At 48.8% G+C, this 16,916-nt stretch overlaps 1 protein-coding gene and 1 non-coding gene across 2 annotated transcripts in view; both read right to left on the reverse strand.

Annotated features, from left to right (window-relative positions):
- The window catches only part of NOP56 (NOP56 ribonucleoprotein), a 28,007-nt gene extending 11,904 nt beyond the window's left edge, over positions 1–16,103 (reverse strand). Inside the window, exons 1-6 of the mRNA XM_075580430.1 lie at positions 15,972–16,103; positions 5,763–5,852; positions 4,493–4,607; positions 3,469–3,630; positions 1,211–1,409; positions 400–598 (exon numbers count right to left, since the gene is read on the reverse strand). Coding sequence (XP_075436545.1) covers positions 400–598; positions 1,211–1,409; positions 3,469–3,630; positions 4,493–4,607; positions 5,763–5,852; positions 15,972–15,974 — 768 coding nt within the window. The 5' untranslated portion in view covers positions 15,975–16,103. The remainder of the gene's footprint in view (positions 1–399; positions 599–1,210; positions 1,410–3,468; positions 3,631–4,492; positions 4,608–5,762; positions 5,853–15,971) is intronic.
- LOC142473250 (small nucleolar RNA SNORA51) lies at positions 865–998 on the reverse strand. The gene has a single exon (XR_012790011.1). It is a non-coding gene; the product is annotated as a small nucleolar RNA SNORA51 (small nucleolar RNA).
- Positions 16,104–16,916: the final 813 nt, after the last annotated feature.

Raw genomic sequence — 16,916 nt, forward strand, 5'->3', positions numbered from 1 at the left:
CGGTGCTCAGGGGATTGACAGATTAGTAACACATCACCGCACATCAGATACAAACACCGCGCTATATACGCACAGGACACACTCGGGACGCTAGGAAAATAACCAACCCCCCCCCCCTCCCAGGTCATGCATCGACCAACGCGCCCGATTACTATCACAATAACCTGGTGTCTGGCCGCGCCAACGCATCGCTTAATGTGAGGACCTCGAAACAAACGTGCACTCAAACACGTCACATTGTTCAGAGCGGGGACGCAAAAGTGTCACCCGAAAACCCGTCTGCATGCGCCTTCCAGAGCAACACGGAGAAAGTGCGCCGGCCCTGGAAGCGCAGAGCGTGTACTCGCTGCACACGGACCGGAGATTTACACGCCAGCACATGGACGCGCCGTGTCACACGCAGGACGTACCCATTGATGAGCGGGACGCCTCCAGGACGGCCTGAGCCTTGGCGCTGTCCATCACGATCTCCTCCATGTCCTCCAGCTTGTCCTCGCTCAGCTCCTTGCGGTTGCCGATGTACTTGGCCATACGGCAGTACGTGTAATTCTCCGGCACGATCTTTATCAGCTCCGGGAAGTGATACCCGTACCACTCTCTGCGGGAAGACACGGGGGTCACTCTATACTCACCACTCATTTACATACCGCGACAAGACCGATCACCAATACCAAGAAGCAGGTACCCGTGCCAAGCCTCGTCATCTCAAGTACCCCCCTTCCCCCGCCCCCCCCCCCCCCCGCTCTCAGGACATCCCAGATAAAGGGGACTTTATTAACGGAAGCGGATACGGTGAGACATGTTTGGACACACGGATCGGGTTTACGTTACAGGATAACACGGGTATAGCGTGTCCCATGTGAGATCTGTCTCCCCGATAACAAGACCGGCCGGGCACAGAGAGCCTGGCCGTGGTGTAGACGGGGATAACACTCTTCCTCCTCTTTCTGTACAGTCAGTGGAAGGGAAACACTGCCTGTGGTAAGCAATGGGAGGGATCGCAGAGCGCACGCTCACAGCCGCGGAGCGCACGCTCACAGCCGCGGAGCGCACGCTCACAGCCGCGGAGCGCACGCTCACAGCCGCGGAGCGCACACTCACAGCCGCGGAGCGCACACTCACAGCCGCGGAGCGCACACTCACAGCCGCGGAGCACACGCTCACGTACTGTGCAGGGAGATTGGGGGAAGCCCCTGCGGCCGGTACTGACCTCACTCGCATGGAGAAGGTGTTTATGTCTTTGTCCAGCTGGTCCAGTAAGCTGATGGACTGGATGATCATGTTGTCCACCCGGTTGACATTGAACTTGACCTTGGCTCGGGAGTAGCTGTGGCCCAGGCCGAGCTGCGCTTTGGAAGCAGACGACGCGGTCAGCCCCTTCACCAGTGCGTGGAAATGGACGCGGATTCCTGCAGAGAGGGAAGAGACCAAAGTCACAACCGAGACTGCAGCAGAAACACATCAAGCTCACCCGCCCCCAAGCTCAGCCGCCCCATGGAGCACGCCCCCAAGCTCACCCGCCCCATTGAGCACGCCCCCAAGCTCACCCGCCCCATGGAGCACGCCCCCAAGCTCACCCGCCCCATGGAGCACGCCCCCAAGCTCACCCGCCCCATGCAGGGGAGTATGTACAGGTGTGCCAAGCTCACCGGCCTCGTGCAGGGAGTATGTACAGGTGTGCCAAGCTCACCGGCCCCGTGCAGGGAGTATGTACAGGTGTGCCAAGCTCATCGGCCCCGTGCAGGGGAGTATGTACAGGTGTGCCAAGCTCACCGGCCCCGTGCAGGGAGTATGTACAGGTGTGCCAAGCTCACCGGCCCCGTGCAGGGGAGTATGTACAGGTGTGCCAAGCTCACCGGCCTCGTGCAGGGGAGTATGTACAGGTGTGCCAAGCTCACCGGCCTCGTGCAGGGGAGTATGTACAGGTGTGCCAAGCTCACCGGCCCCGTGCAGGGGAGTATGTACAGGTGTGCCAAGCTCACCGGCCCCGTGCAGGGAGTATGTACAGGTGTGCCAAGCTCATCGGCCCCGTGCAGGGGAGTATGTACAGGTGTGCCAAGCTCACCGGCCCCGTGCAGGGAGTATGTACAGGTGTGCCAAGCTCATCGGCCCCGTGCAGGGGAGTATGTACAGGTGTGCCAAGCTCACCGGCCCCGTGCAGGGGAGTATGTACAGGTGTGCCAAGCTCACCCGCCCCGTGCAGGGAGTATGTACAGGTGTGCCAAGCTCATCGGCCCCGTGCAGGGGAGTATGTACAGGTGTGCCAAGCTCATCGGCCCCGTGCAGGGGAGTATGTACAGGTGTGCAAAGCTCACCGGCCCCGTGCAGGGGAGTATGTACAGGTGTGCCAAGCTCACCGGCCCCGTGCAGGGGAGTATGTACAGGTGTGCCAAGCTCACCGGCCCCGTGCAGGGGAGTATGTACAGGTGTGCCAAGCTCACCGGCCCCGTGCAGGGGAGTATGTACAGGTGTGCCAAGCTCACCGGCCCCGTGCAGGGGAGTATGTACAGGTGTGCCAAGCTCACCGGCCCCGTGCAGGGGAGTATGTACAGGTGTGCCAAGCTCACCCGCCCCGTGCAGGGGAGTATGTACAGGTGTGCCAAGCTCACCCGCCCCGTGCAGGGGAGTATGTACAGGTGTGCCAAGCTCACCCGCCCCGTGCAGGGGAGTATGTACAGGTGTGCCAAGCTCACCGGCCCCGTGCAGGGGAGTATGTACAGGTGTGCCAAGCTCACCGGCCCCGTGCAGGGGAGTATGTACAGGTGTGCCAAGCTCACCGGCCCCGTGCAGGGAGTATGTACAGGTGTGCCAAGCTCACCGGCCCCGTGCAGGGGAGTATGTACAGGTGTGCCAAGCTCATCGGCCCCGTGCAGGGGAGTATGTACAGATGTGCCAAGCTCACCGGCCCCATGCAGGGAGTATGTACAGGTGTGCCAAGCTCACCCGCCCCGTGCAGGGAGTATGTACAGGTGTGCCAAGCTCACCCGCCCCGTGCAGGGAGTATGTACAGGTGTGCCAAGCTCACCCGCCCCGTGCAGGGAGTATGTACAGGTGTGCCAAGCTCACCGGCCCCGTGCAGGGAGCATGTACAGGTGTGCCAAGCTCACCGGCCCCGTGCAGGGAGCATGTACAGGTGTGCCAAGCTCACCCACCCCCCAAACTCACCGGCCCCGTGCAGGGAGCATGTACAGGTGTGCCAAGCTCACCGGCCCCGTGCAGGGAGCATGTACAGGTGTGCCAAGCTCACCCGTCCCCAAACTCACCGGCCCCATGCAGGGAGTATGTACAGGTGTGCCAAGCTCACCCGCCCCCAAGCTCACCGGCCCCGTGCAGGGGAGTATGTACAGGTGTGCCAAGCTCACCGGCTCCGTGCAGGGAGTATGTACAGGTGTGCCAAGCTCACCGGCTCCGTGCAGGGGAGTATGTACAGGTGTGCCAAGCTCACCCGCCCTGCACTGAGGAGCTTACCTCTTAGCACCTCCGCCACCACGCCCCCCGTCTGACACGGGATTTTCAGCTCTTCCTGGATGGCGGCTCCGATTTTGGCGTCTCCCACCCCCAGCAGAGCCTTCTTCCTCTTGGCCGGCATGTGGGTTTCCAGGAGCAGCTTCAGGTCCTCGTGTAGGACACCTGGGTACGATACAGGCCGGCGGTTAAACATGTCCAGTGACCGGCAGTTTGCAGATATAATTACACAGGCCGGAGCAGCGAACAGAACCAAGGCGTGGCGGCCCAAATCACAGCGCCGCGCACCAACACAGTTCTGTTTCTTTTGGCCTAACAGCCTCCTTAGCGCTGCGGTCACTTTCTGGCGCTAAACCAGGTTTAATTAAACATTAAACCGCAAAACGTCACTAATGGAAAACATTCAGCGAGCCGCCAGCGCACAGGCTCTCGCCCCGCCAATACCGCCAGCACACAGGCTCTCGCCCCGCTGATACCACCAGCGCACAGGCTCTCGCCCCGCTGATACCGCCAGCGCACAGGCTCTCGCCCCGCTGATACCACCAGCGCACAGGCTCTCGCCCCGCTGATACCACCAGCGCACAGGCTCTCGCCCCGCCGATACCTGCGACGGACGACATTCTCCTTACCCGTGCGCTGGTGGCAGACCAGAAATGAGACCAGTCTAAACGTGTGCGGTACCAGCGCAATGTCCGTATCCGGGTGCTCAGTAACATTGTTCTGACATCACGGTGCTCAGGGGATTGACAGATTAGTAACACATCACTGCACGTCGGATACAAACACCGCGCTATACGCACAGGGCGCGCGAGGAGACAAAGCAAATTAGTGCGAGCGTGGCTCTCACTATAAAGAAACAGCGTGGCGTGGCTATACCACGTGCAGTGGCGGGTCACAAAGCAGGAATTAGAAAAACGCCAAAGTCACTGCGTTTCCCGAGTTTGCCCAATGCGCGATGGGGACAGCCGCCGTGATACCAACGTCTAGCGCCTCCGCTGGTTATAATTGCACCCGCCGCGCGCCTCACCCTCAGAAATGGCGTTCACATTCTCCAGGGCACTCTGGGCGGACTTGAAGGGCGAGAAGGCCACGAGCTTCACTATGCTGTTAAACTTCCCGATGTTCAGCAAGCTTTCCTCTACCTGCAGAGACGGAGCACACATCAACACCAAGACACACGCGTGTATCACAACACAGCCTGCTCAAGGAGGCCCCCTAGTGGCAGCAACGGAGCTCTGGCAGAAGAGGTTACACTGCTGCTGCTCTTGTGCCCCCAGTGGTGCCAGTTATTACTGCACGTTAGGGGTAAACAGCTGCTATTCCCCAGGCCCGGGATCACACAGATGGGAGAAGGGGACCTGGGTTTTGGGATACAGTGACAGGACAGCGATATCATCAGCACGCGTTACAGCCGGAAGAAACATGACATAATAATGAGGTTTAATGGAATTTGCGCTGCAGACAAAGATTCCCTGTCGCAAAGAACTTACAGTCTGCGTGTCACATTAAATATTGTATCGGTCTCCTAACATTATACAGGAACGTTACTATATACCTCCGCACGGGGCTGGAACGCTGCATCCAGGGGGCGCACAAACATCGTGCGGCCGGAGAACAGGCATGAGGCAGTTAGAGGCCTCGCTGGTCTCTAAGCGCCCCCTCCCCCCCCCCAAACATTTGTGTACGCACCCGCCTTAATGCACAGGGATATACTTTCCCATTGTGTTTGCTGCACTTCTTGCATCACAACGCCCTGTACTATAGTCTTTAAGCGCTGAGTAAACTGAGCACCACATAATTAAAGATACATACACTAGTTTTTTTTTTTTAAATAAACCTAAATGGCGTTTGTTCGTAGCTGCCGCGGTATTAGCGCTGTTCTCCTGCACCCCAAAACCCGCCTGTACCCGAGCACTCAGGATAACAAATGCTGACATCACATTGTTCAGGGGATTGACAGATTATTGAAACATCATTGTGCTTCAGGTACAGACACGGCACAGAAAGAAACGAGGGCCGTGCATGCTGCTACACGCCCCGATACCCACAGCCCGTCCCCCCCACGCCCCGATACCCACAGCCCGTCCCCCCCACGCCCCGATACCCGCAGCCCGTCCCCCACACGCCCCGATACCCGCAGTGTGTCCCCCACGCACGCCTCCCCCCACGCCCCGATACCCGCAGCCCGTCCCCACGCACGCCTCCCCCCACGCACGGATAACCCGCAGCGCGCCTCCCCCACACGCCCCGAGACCCCGCCTCCCCCACACGCCCCGATAACCTGCAGCGCTTCTCACCTGTGGGAGCAGCATCCCAATCTCCTCCACTTCTTTAACTCCGAACAATGCGTAGCCGGCGGCATGTTCAAACAGCACATGGAGCAGGACCTGTCACGGGGGCACAGACTGGCTGTTTATATCGCACTATCCACGCACAGAGCGCGTCACAGCAGTGATACACGTGCAATCATAAGTAACAAACAACACATCATGGAATAAGCGCTTCAGACATAAGTGTAACATGAAGGAAGAGTCCCTGCTCTGAAGAGCTTACACTCTAACTGTTGGGGAGAACGTATGTACAGATGGTGGGAGCCCATTCAGGTAAATGCGTCTGCAGGGGGCCACGCTTTACGTATCGTGTAGTATTAGCCACAGTGCTATTCATATGCTTCTTTACGCAAGTGTGTCTTAAGGTGGATAGAGAGGGGGCTAGTCGGGTACTGAGGGGAAGGGCATTCCAGAGGTGTGGGGCAGTCAGTGAGAAAGGTTTAAGGCGGGAGAGAGCTTTAGATACAAAGGGGGTAGAAAGAAGACATCCTTGAGAGGAACGCAAGAGTCGGGATGGTGCATAACGAGAAATTAGGGCTGAGATGTAAGGAGGGGCAGAGTTATAGGATACAGTGAGATATTATATGGGGCAGAGTTATAGGATACAGTGAGATATTATAGGGGCAGAGTTATAGGATACAGTGAGATATTATATGGGGCAGAGTTATAGGATACAGCGAGATATTATATGGGGCAGAGTTATAGGATACAGTGAGATATTATATGGGGCAGAGTTATAGGATAGTGAGATATTATAGGGGCAGAGCTATAGGATACAGTGAGATATTATAGGGGCAGAGTTATAGGATACAGTGAGATATTATAGGGGCAGAGTTATAGGATACAGTGAGATATTATATGGGGCAGAGTTATAGGATAGTGAGATATTATAGGGGCAGAGTTATAGGATACAGTGAGATATTATAGGGGCAGAGTTATAGGATACAGTGAGATATTATAGGGGCAGAGTTATAGGATAGTGAGATATTATAGGGGCAGAGTTATAGGATACAGCGAGATATTATAGGGGCAGAGTTATAGGATACAGCGAGATATTATATGGGGCAGAGTTATAGGATACAGTGAGATATTATATGGGGCAGAGTTATAGGATACAGTGAGATATTATATGGGGCAGAGTTATAGGATACAGTGAGATATTATATGGGGCAGAGTTATAGGATACAGTGAGATATTATAGGGGCAGAGTTATAGGATACAGCGAGATATTATATGGGGCAGAGTTATAGGATACAGTGAGATATTATATGGGGCAGAGTTATAGGATAGTGAGATATTATAGGGGCAGAGTTATAGGATACAGTGAGATATTATAGGGGCAGAGTTATAGGATACAGTGAGATATTATATGGGGCAGAGTTATAGGATACAGTGAGATATTATATGGGGCAGAGTTATAGGATACAGCGAGATATTATATGGGGCAGAGTTATAGGATACAGTGAGATATTATATGGGGCAGTTATAGGATACAGTGAGATATTATATGGGGCAGTTATAGGATAGTGAGATATTATAGGGGCAGTTATAGGATACAGCGAGATATTATATGGGACAGAGTTATAGGATACAGTGAGATATTATATGGGGCAGAGTTATAGGATAGTGAGATATTATAGGGGCAGAGTTATAGGATACAGTGAGATATTATATGGGGCAGAGTTATAGGATACAGCGAGATATTATATGGGGCAGAGTTATAGGATACAGCGAGATATTATAGGGGCAGAGTTATAGGATACAGCGAGATATTATATGGGGCAGAGTTATAGGATACAGTGAGATATTATAGGGGCAGAGTTATAGGATACAGCGAGATATTATATGGGGCAGAGTTATAGGATACAGCGAGATATTATAGGGGCAGAGTTATAGGATACAGTGAGATATTATAGGGGCAGAGTTATAGGATACAGCGAGATATTATAGGGGCAGAGTTATAGGATACAGTGAGATATTATAGGGGCAGAGTTATAGGATACAGTGAGATATTATATGGGGCAGAGTTATAGGATACAGTGAGATATTATATGGGGCAGAGTTATAGGATAGTGAGATATTATAGGGGCAGAGTTATAGGATACAGTGAGATATTATAGGGGTAGAGTTATAGGATACAGTGAGATATTATATGGGGCAGAGTTATAGGATAGTGAGATATTATAGGGGCAGAGTTATAGGATACAGTGAGATATTATAGGGGCAGAGTTATAGGATACAGTGAGATATTATAGGGGCAGAGTTATAGGATAGTGAGATATTATAGGGGCAGAGTTATAGGATACAGCGAGATATTATAGGGGCAGAGTTATAGGATACAGCGAGATATTATATGGGGCAGAGTTATAGGATACAGTGAGATATTATATGGGGCAGAGTTATAGGATACAGTGAGATATTATATGGGGCAGAGTTATAGGATACAGTGAGATATTATATGGGGCAGAGTTATAGGATACAGTGAGATATTATAGGGGCAGAGTTATAGGATACAGCGAGATATTATATGGGGCAGAGTTATAGGATACAGTGAGATATTATATGGGGCAGAGTTATAGGATAGTGAGATATTATAGGGGCAGAGTTATAGGATACAGTGAGATATTATAGGGGCAGAGTCATAGGATACAGTGAGATATTATATGGGGCAGAGTTATAGGATACAGTGAGATATTATATGGGGCAGAGTTATAGGATACAGTGAGATATTATATGGGGCAGAGTTATAGGATACAGTGAGATATTATATGGGGCAGTTATAGGATACAGTGAGATATTATATGGGGCAGTTATAGGATAGTGAGATATTATAGGGGCAGTTATAGGATACAGCGAGATATTATATGGGGCAGAGTTATAGGATACAGTGAGATATTATATGGGGCAGAGTTATAGGATAGTGAGATATTATAGGGGCAGAGTTATAGGATACAGCGAGATATTATAGGGGCAGAGTTATAGGATACAGCGAGATATTATATGGGCAGAGTTATAGGATACAGCGAGATATTATATGGGGCAGAGTTATAGGATACAGTGAGATATTATAGGGGCAGAGTTATAGGATACAGTGAGATATTATATGGGGCAGAGTTATAGGATACAGTGAGATATTATATGGGGCAGAGTTATAGGATCAGTGAGATATTATATGGGGCAGAGTTATAGGATACAGTGAGATATTATATGGGGCAGAGTTATAGGATAGTGAGATATTATAGGGGCAGAGTTATAGGATACAGTGAGATATTATATGGGGCAGAGTTATAGGATACAGTGAGATATTATATGGGGCAGAGTTATAGGATAGTGAGATATTATAGGGGCAGAGTTATAGGATACAGTGAGATATTAGATGGGGCAGAGTTATAGGATACAGCGAGATATTATATGGGGCAGTTATAGGATACAGTGAGATATTATATGGGGCAGAGCTATAGGATAGTGAGATATTATATGGGGCAGAGCTATAGGATAGTGAGATATTATAGGGGCAGAGTTATAGGATACAGTGAGATATTATATGGGGCAGTTATAGGATACAGTGAGATATTATATGGGGCAGAGCTATAGGATAGTGAGATATTATAGGGGCAGATATAGGATCGTGAGATATTATAGGGGCAGTTATAGGATACAGTGAGATATTATATGGGGCAGTTATAGGATACAGTGAGATATTATATGGGGCAGTTATAGGATACAGTGAGATATTATATGGGGCAGTTATAGGATAGTGAGATATTATAGGGGCAGTTATAGGATACAGCGAGTTATTATATGGGGCAGAGTTATAGGATACAGCGAGATATTATATGGGGCAGAGTTATAGGATAGTGAGATATTATATGGGGCAGAGTTATAGGATAGTGAGATATTATAGGGGCAGAGTTATAGGATACAGTGAGATATTATAGGGGCAGAGTTATAGGATACAGTGAGATATTATATGGGGCAGAGTTATAGGATACAGTGAGATATTATAGGGGCAGAGTTATAGGATAGTGAGATATTATAGGGGCAGAGTTATAGGATACAGTGAGATATTATAGGGGCAGAGTTATAGGATACAGTGAGATATTATATGGGGCAGAGTTATAGGATACAGCGAGATATTATATGGGGCAGAGTTATAGGATAGTGAGATATTATAGGGGCAGAGTTATAGGATACAGCGAGATATTATATGGGGCAGAGTTATAGGATACAGCGAGATATTATAGGGGCAGAGTTATAGGATACAGTGAGATATTATATGGGGCAGAGTTATAGGATACAGTGAGATATTATAGGGGCAGAGTTATAGGATACAGCGAGATATTATATGGGGCAGAGTTATAGGATACAGCGAGATATTATAGGGGCAGAGTTATAGGATACAGCGAGATATTAAATGGGGCAGAGTTATAGGATACAGTGAGATATTATAGGGGCAGAGTTATAGGATACAGCGAGATATTATATGGGGCAGAGTTATAGGATACAGCGAGATATTATATGGGGCAGAGTTATAGGATAGTGAGATATTATAGGGGCAGAGTTATAGGATACAGTGAGATATTATAGGGGCAGAGTTATAGGATACAGTGAGATATTATATGGGGCAGAGTTATAGGATACAGTGAGATATTATATGGGGCAGAGTTATAGGATACAGCGAGATATTATATGGGGCAGAGTTATAGGATACAGTGAGATATTATAGGGGCAGAGTTATAGGATACAGCGAGATATTATATGGGGCAGAGTTATAGGATACAGCGAGATATTATAGGGGCAGAGTTATAGGATACAGCGAGATATTATATGGGGCAGAGTTATAGGATACAGTGAGATATTATAGGGGCAGAGTTATAGGATACAGCGAGATATTATATGGGGCAGAGTTATAGGATACAGTGAGATATTATAGGGGCAGAGTTATAGGATACAGTGAGATATTATATGGGGCAGAGTTATAGGATACAGTGAGATATTATATGGGGCAGAGTTATAGGATACAGCGAGATATTATATGGGGCAGAGTTATAGGATACAGTGAGATATTATAGGGGCAGAGTTATAGGATACAGTGAGATATTATATGGGGCAGTTATAGGATACAGCGAGATATTATATGGGGCAGAGTTATAGGATACAGTGAGATATTATAGGGGCAGAGTTATAGGATACAGTGAGATATTATATGGGGCAGAGTTATAGGATACAGCGAGATATTATATGGGGCAGAGTTATAGGATACAGTGAGATATTATAGGGGCAGAGTTATAGGATACAGTGAGATATTATAGGGGCAGAGTTATAGGATACAGCGAGATATTATATGGGGCAGAGTTATAGGATACAGCGAGATATTATATGGGGCAGAGTTATAGGATACAGTGAGATATTATATGGGGCAGTTATAGGATACAGTGAGATATTATATGGGGCAGTTATAGGATAGTGAGATATTATAGGGGCAGTTATAGGATACAGCGAGATATTATATGGGGCAGAGTTATAGGATACAGTGAGATATTATATGGGGCAGAGTTATAGGATAGTGAGATATTATAGGGGCAGAGTTATAGGATACAGCGAGATATTATAGGGGCAGAGTTATAGGATACAGCGAGATATTATATGGGCAGAGTTATAGGATACAGCGAGATATTATATGGGGCAGAGTTATAGGATACAGTGAGATATTATAGGGGCAGAGTTATAGGATACAGTGAGATATTATATGGGGCAGAGTTATAGGATACAGTGAGATATTATATGGGGCAGAGTTATAGGATCAGTGAGATATTATATGGGGCAGAGTTATAGGATACAGTGAGATATTATATGGGGCAGAGTTATAGGATAGTGAGATATTATAGGGGCAGAGTTATAGGATACAGTGAGATATTATATGGGGCAGAGTTATAGGATACAGTGAGATATTATATGGGGCAGAGTTATAGGATAGTGAGATATTATAGGGGCAGAGTTATAGGATACAGTGAGATATTAGATGGGGCAGAGTTATAGGATACAGCGAGATATTATATGGGGCAGTTATAGGATACAGTGAGATATTATATGGGGCAGAGCTATAGGATAGTGAGATATTATATGGGGCAGAGCTATAGGATAGTGAGATATTATAGGGGCAGAGTTATAGGATACAGTGAGATATTATATGGGGCAGTTATAGGATACAGTGAGATATTATATGGGGCAGAGCTATAGGATAGTGAGATATTATAGGGGCAGATATAGGATCGTGAGATATTATAGGGGCAGTTATAGGATACAGTGAGATATTATATGGGGCAGTTATAGGATACAGTGAGATATTATATGGGGCAGTTATAGGATACAGTGAGATATTATATGGGGCAGTTATAGGATAGTGAGATATTATAGGGGCAGTTATAGGATACAGCGAGTTATTATATGGGGCAGAGTTATAGGATACAGCGAGATATTATATGGGGCAGAGTTATAGGATAGTGAGATATTATATGGGGCAGAGTTATAGGATAGTGAGATATTATAGGGGCAGAGTTATAGGATACAGTGAGATATTATAGGGGCAGAGTTATAGGATACAGTGAGATATTATATGGGGCAGAGTTATAGGATACAGTGAGATATTATAGGGGCAGAGTTATAGGATAGTGAGATATTATAGGGGCAGAGTTATAGGATACAGTGAGATATTATAGGGGCAGAGTTATAGGATACAGTGAGATATTATATGGGGCAGAGTTATAGGATACAGCGAGATATTATATGGGGCAGAGTTATAGGATAGTGAGATATTATAGGGGCAGAGTTATAGGATACAGCGAGATATTATATGGGGCAGAGTTATAGGATACAGCGAGATATTATAGGGGCAGAGTTATAGGATACAGTGAGATATTATATGGGGCAGAGTTATAGGATACAGTGAGATATTATAGGGGCAGAGTTATAGGATACAGCGAGATATTATATGGGGCAGAGTTATAGGATACAGCGAGATATTATAGGGGCAGAGTTATAGGATACAGCGAGATATTAAATGGGGCAGAGTTATAGGATACAGTGAGATATTATAGGGGCAGAGTTATAGGATACAGCGAGATATTATATGGGGCAGAGTTATAGGATACAGCGAGATATTATATGGGGCAGAGTTATAGGATAGTGAGATATTATAGGGGCAGAGTTATAGGATACAGTGAGATATTATAGGGGCAGAGTTATAGGATACAGTGAGATATTATATGGGGCAGAGTTATAGGATACAGTGAGATATTATATGGGGCAGAGTTATAGGATACAGCGAGATATTATATGGGGCAGAGTTATAGGATACAGTGAGATATTATAGGGGCAGAGTTATAGGATACAGCGAGATATTATATGGGGCAGAGTTATAGGATACAGCGAGATATTATAGGGGCAGAGTTATAGGATACAGCGAGATATTATATGGGGCAGAGTTATAGGATACAGTGAGATATTATAGGGGCAGAGTTATAGGATACAGCGAGATATTATATGGGGCAGAGTTATAGGATACAGTGAGATATTATAGGGGCAGAGTTATAGGATACAGTGAGATATTATATGGGGCAGAGTTATAGGATACAGTGAGATATTATATGGGGCAGAGTTATAGGATACAGCGAGATATTATATGGGGCAGAGTTATAGGATACAGTGAGATATTATAGGGGCAGAGTTATAGGATACAGTGAGATATTATATGGGGCAGTTATAGGATACAGCGAGATATTATATGGGGCAGAGTTATAGGATACAGTGAGATATTATAGGGGCAGAGTTATAGGATACAGTGAGATATTATATGGGGCAGAGTTATAGGATACAGCGAGATATTATATGGGGCAGAGTTATAGGATACAGTGAGATATTATAGGGGCAGAGTTATAGGATACAGTGAGATATTATAGGGGCAGAGTTATAGGATACAGCGAGATATTATATGGGGCAGAGTTATAGGATACAGCGAGATATTATATGGGGCAGAGTTATAGGATACAGTGAGATATTATAGGGGCAGAGTTATAGGATACAGTGAGATATTATATGGGGCAGAGTTATAGGATACAGTGAGATATTATATGGGGCAGAGTTATAGGATACAGCGAGATATTATATGGGGCAGAGTTATAGGATACAGTGAGATATTATAGGGGCAGAGTTATAGGATACAGTGAGATATTATATGGGGCAGTTATAGGATACAGCGAGATATTATATGGGGCAGAGTTATAGGATACAGTGAGATATTATAGGGGCAGAGTTATAGGATACAGTGAGATATTATATGGGGCAGAGTTATAGGATACAGCGAGATATTATATGGGGCAGAGTTATAGGATACAGTGAGATATTATAGGGGCAGAGTTATAGGATACAGTGAGATATTATAGGGGCAGAGTTATAGGATACAGCGAGATATTATATGGGGCAGAGTTATAGGATACAGCGAGATATTATATGGGGCAGAGTTATAGGATACAGTGAGATATTATAGGGGCAGAGTTATAGGATACAGTGAGATATTATAGGGGCAGAGTTATAGGATACAGTGAGATATTATAGGGGCAGAGTTATAGGATACAGCGAGATATTATATGGGGCAGAGTTATAGGATACAGCGAGATATTATATGGGGCAGAGTTATAGGATACAGTGAGATATTATAGGGGCAGAGTTATAGGATACAGTGAGATATTATATGGGGCAGAGTTATAGGATACAGTGAGATATTATATGGGGCAGAGTTATAGGATACAGTGAGATATTATATGGGGCAGAGTTATAGGATACAGTGAGATATTATATGGGGCAGAGTTATAGGATACAGCGAGATATTATATGGGGCAGAGTTATAGGATACAGTGAGATATTATAGGGGCAGAGTTATAGGATACAGCGAGATATTATATGGGGCAGAGTTATAGGATACAGCGAGATATTATATGGGGCAGAGTTATAGGATACAGTGAGATATTATATGGGGCAGAGTTATAGGATACAGTGAGATATTATATGGGGCAGAGTTATAGGATACAGTGAGATATTATATGGGGCAGAGTTATAGGATACAGCGAGATATTATATGGGGCATTAGAGGTAAAGCTGTAAAAGTGAGGAGAAGAATGGAGTGTGAGCTGCGGGATTTGATCGGAAGCCAGGAGAGGGATCCCGGGTGGAGAGGGATCCCGGGTGGAGAGGGATCCCGGGTGGAGAGGGATCCCGGGTGGAGAGGGATCCCGGGTGGAGAGGGATCCCGGGTGGAGAGGGATCCCACGAGGAGAGGGATCCCACGAGGAGAGACGCAGACACAGATTTAGGGAAGAGCAGAGCGATATCTGGCCGCGGGCCGCACAGACTGTCCCGGGCCGCACAGTGCGGGGTAGTGGGTGCGGGGAACAGGCAGCCAGCAGAGGCGGCGCCGCGTGTCTTTATAACCAATCCGCGTTTAATACAGCGCAGGTATAATATCACAGGCGGGAGCCCACCCACCCGCGGCGAGATTCACGTGGGGGAGGAGGCACAAACTCCCAGTATCCCCGCAGCCACGTGCGGGGGGGTGGGGGGTCACAGGCAAGGGCACGCGGCTTCCACGTGGGATATGCGCGCGCGCTCTGGCACGCGGACGGATCTGCTGATCGGCAAGAGAAGGCGCGAGATAAAAAAAAAAAGGGGCTCTGTGCGCGCGCTCACCGGGGGGGGGGGGGGGGGGAGAGTCTGTCCCCGGGGAGAAGGGGCGGCCTCCGGGAGTGGGATAGGACCGGTCCCCGGGGAGAAGGGGCGGCCTTCGGGAGTGGGATAGGACCGGTCCCCGGGGAGAAGGGGCGGCCTGCGGGAGTGGGATAGGACCGGTCCCCGGGGAGAAGGGGCGGCCTGCGGGAGTGGGATAGGACCGGTCCCCGGGGAGAAGGGGCGGCCTGCGGGAGTGGGATAGGACCGGTCCCCGGGGAGAAGGGGCGGCCTGCGGGAGTGGGATAGGACCGGTCCCCGGGGAGAAGGGGCGGCCTGCGGGAGTGGGATAGGACCGGTCCCCGGGGATAGGGGCTGCCTGCAGGATAGGGCCTGTCCCCCGGCAGCTGACTTCTGTTCTCCGGGGCGGGGAGTGAGCAGGACCCGCAGCGCACTCACCATGTTCTCCGGCCCCGATCCTTCCCCCGCCGCAGCTCCGAACAGACTGAGCCACGCGCTACCGCCGCCCCCAGCCACAGCCCAGCACGGAGGCCACGCCCCCCGCCTCAGCCAATCACAGCGCGGACAGAGAGACGCTCACAGAGGGGATTCCGGCCGCCTAGCCGCCGCTGCCAGTCTCTATAGTACGTGGAGGACTGTAGGGGAGGCGCACGTGGTTTATTGGTGTGTAGGGCCTATGATATGATATGGGATGGGATGGGATTGGGGGGGGGGAGTGTGCGCCCCCATTGTCCTTGCAATCCCCCCCACTATCCCTGTAATCCCTGTCATGCCCCCCCACTGTCCCTGTAATCACTGTCATTCCCCCCACTGTCCCTGTACCCCCCCACTGTCCGTCACCCCCCCCCTCGCACTGCCCCTGTAATCCGCCCGTCCCACTGTCCCTGTACCCCCCACTGTCCGTCATCCCCCCCTCCCACTGCCCCTGTAATCCGCCCGTCCCACTGTCCCTGTGATCCTCCCACTGTCCCTGTAATCCTCCCACTGTATTGTATTGTATTGTATTGTATGTCTTTATTTATATAGCGCCATTAGTGTACATAGCGCTTCACAGTAGTAATACACGTGGTAATCAAATAAATAACAGATAATATAAATAACAGGTCATGGGAATAAGTGCTTTAGACATAAAAGTAACATTAAGGAAGAGGAGTCCCTGCCCCGAGGAGTTTACAGTCTAATTAGTAGGTAGGGAGAACGTACAGAGACAGTAGGAGGGAGTTCTGGTAAGTGCGTCTGCAGGAGGCCAAGCTTTATGTATCATGTGTCCAGAATATCCACAGTGCTATTCATATGCTTCTTTAAGCAGGTGGGTCTTAAAGGTGGATAGAGAGGGTGCTAGTCGGGTACTGAGGGGAAGGGCATTCCAGAGGTGTGGGGCAG

The sequence above is a fragment of the Ascaphus truei genome (genome assembly GCF_040206685.1).
Source record: "Ascaphus truei isolate aAscTru1 chromosome 1 unlocalized genomic scaffold, aAscTru1.hap1 SUPER_1_unloc_1, whole genome shotgun sequence".
Classification (NCBI taxonomy): domain Eukaryota; kingdom Metazoa; phylum Chordata; class Amphibia; order Anura; family Ascaphidae; genus Ascaphus; species Ascaphus truei.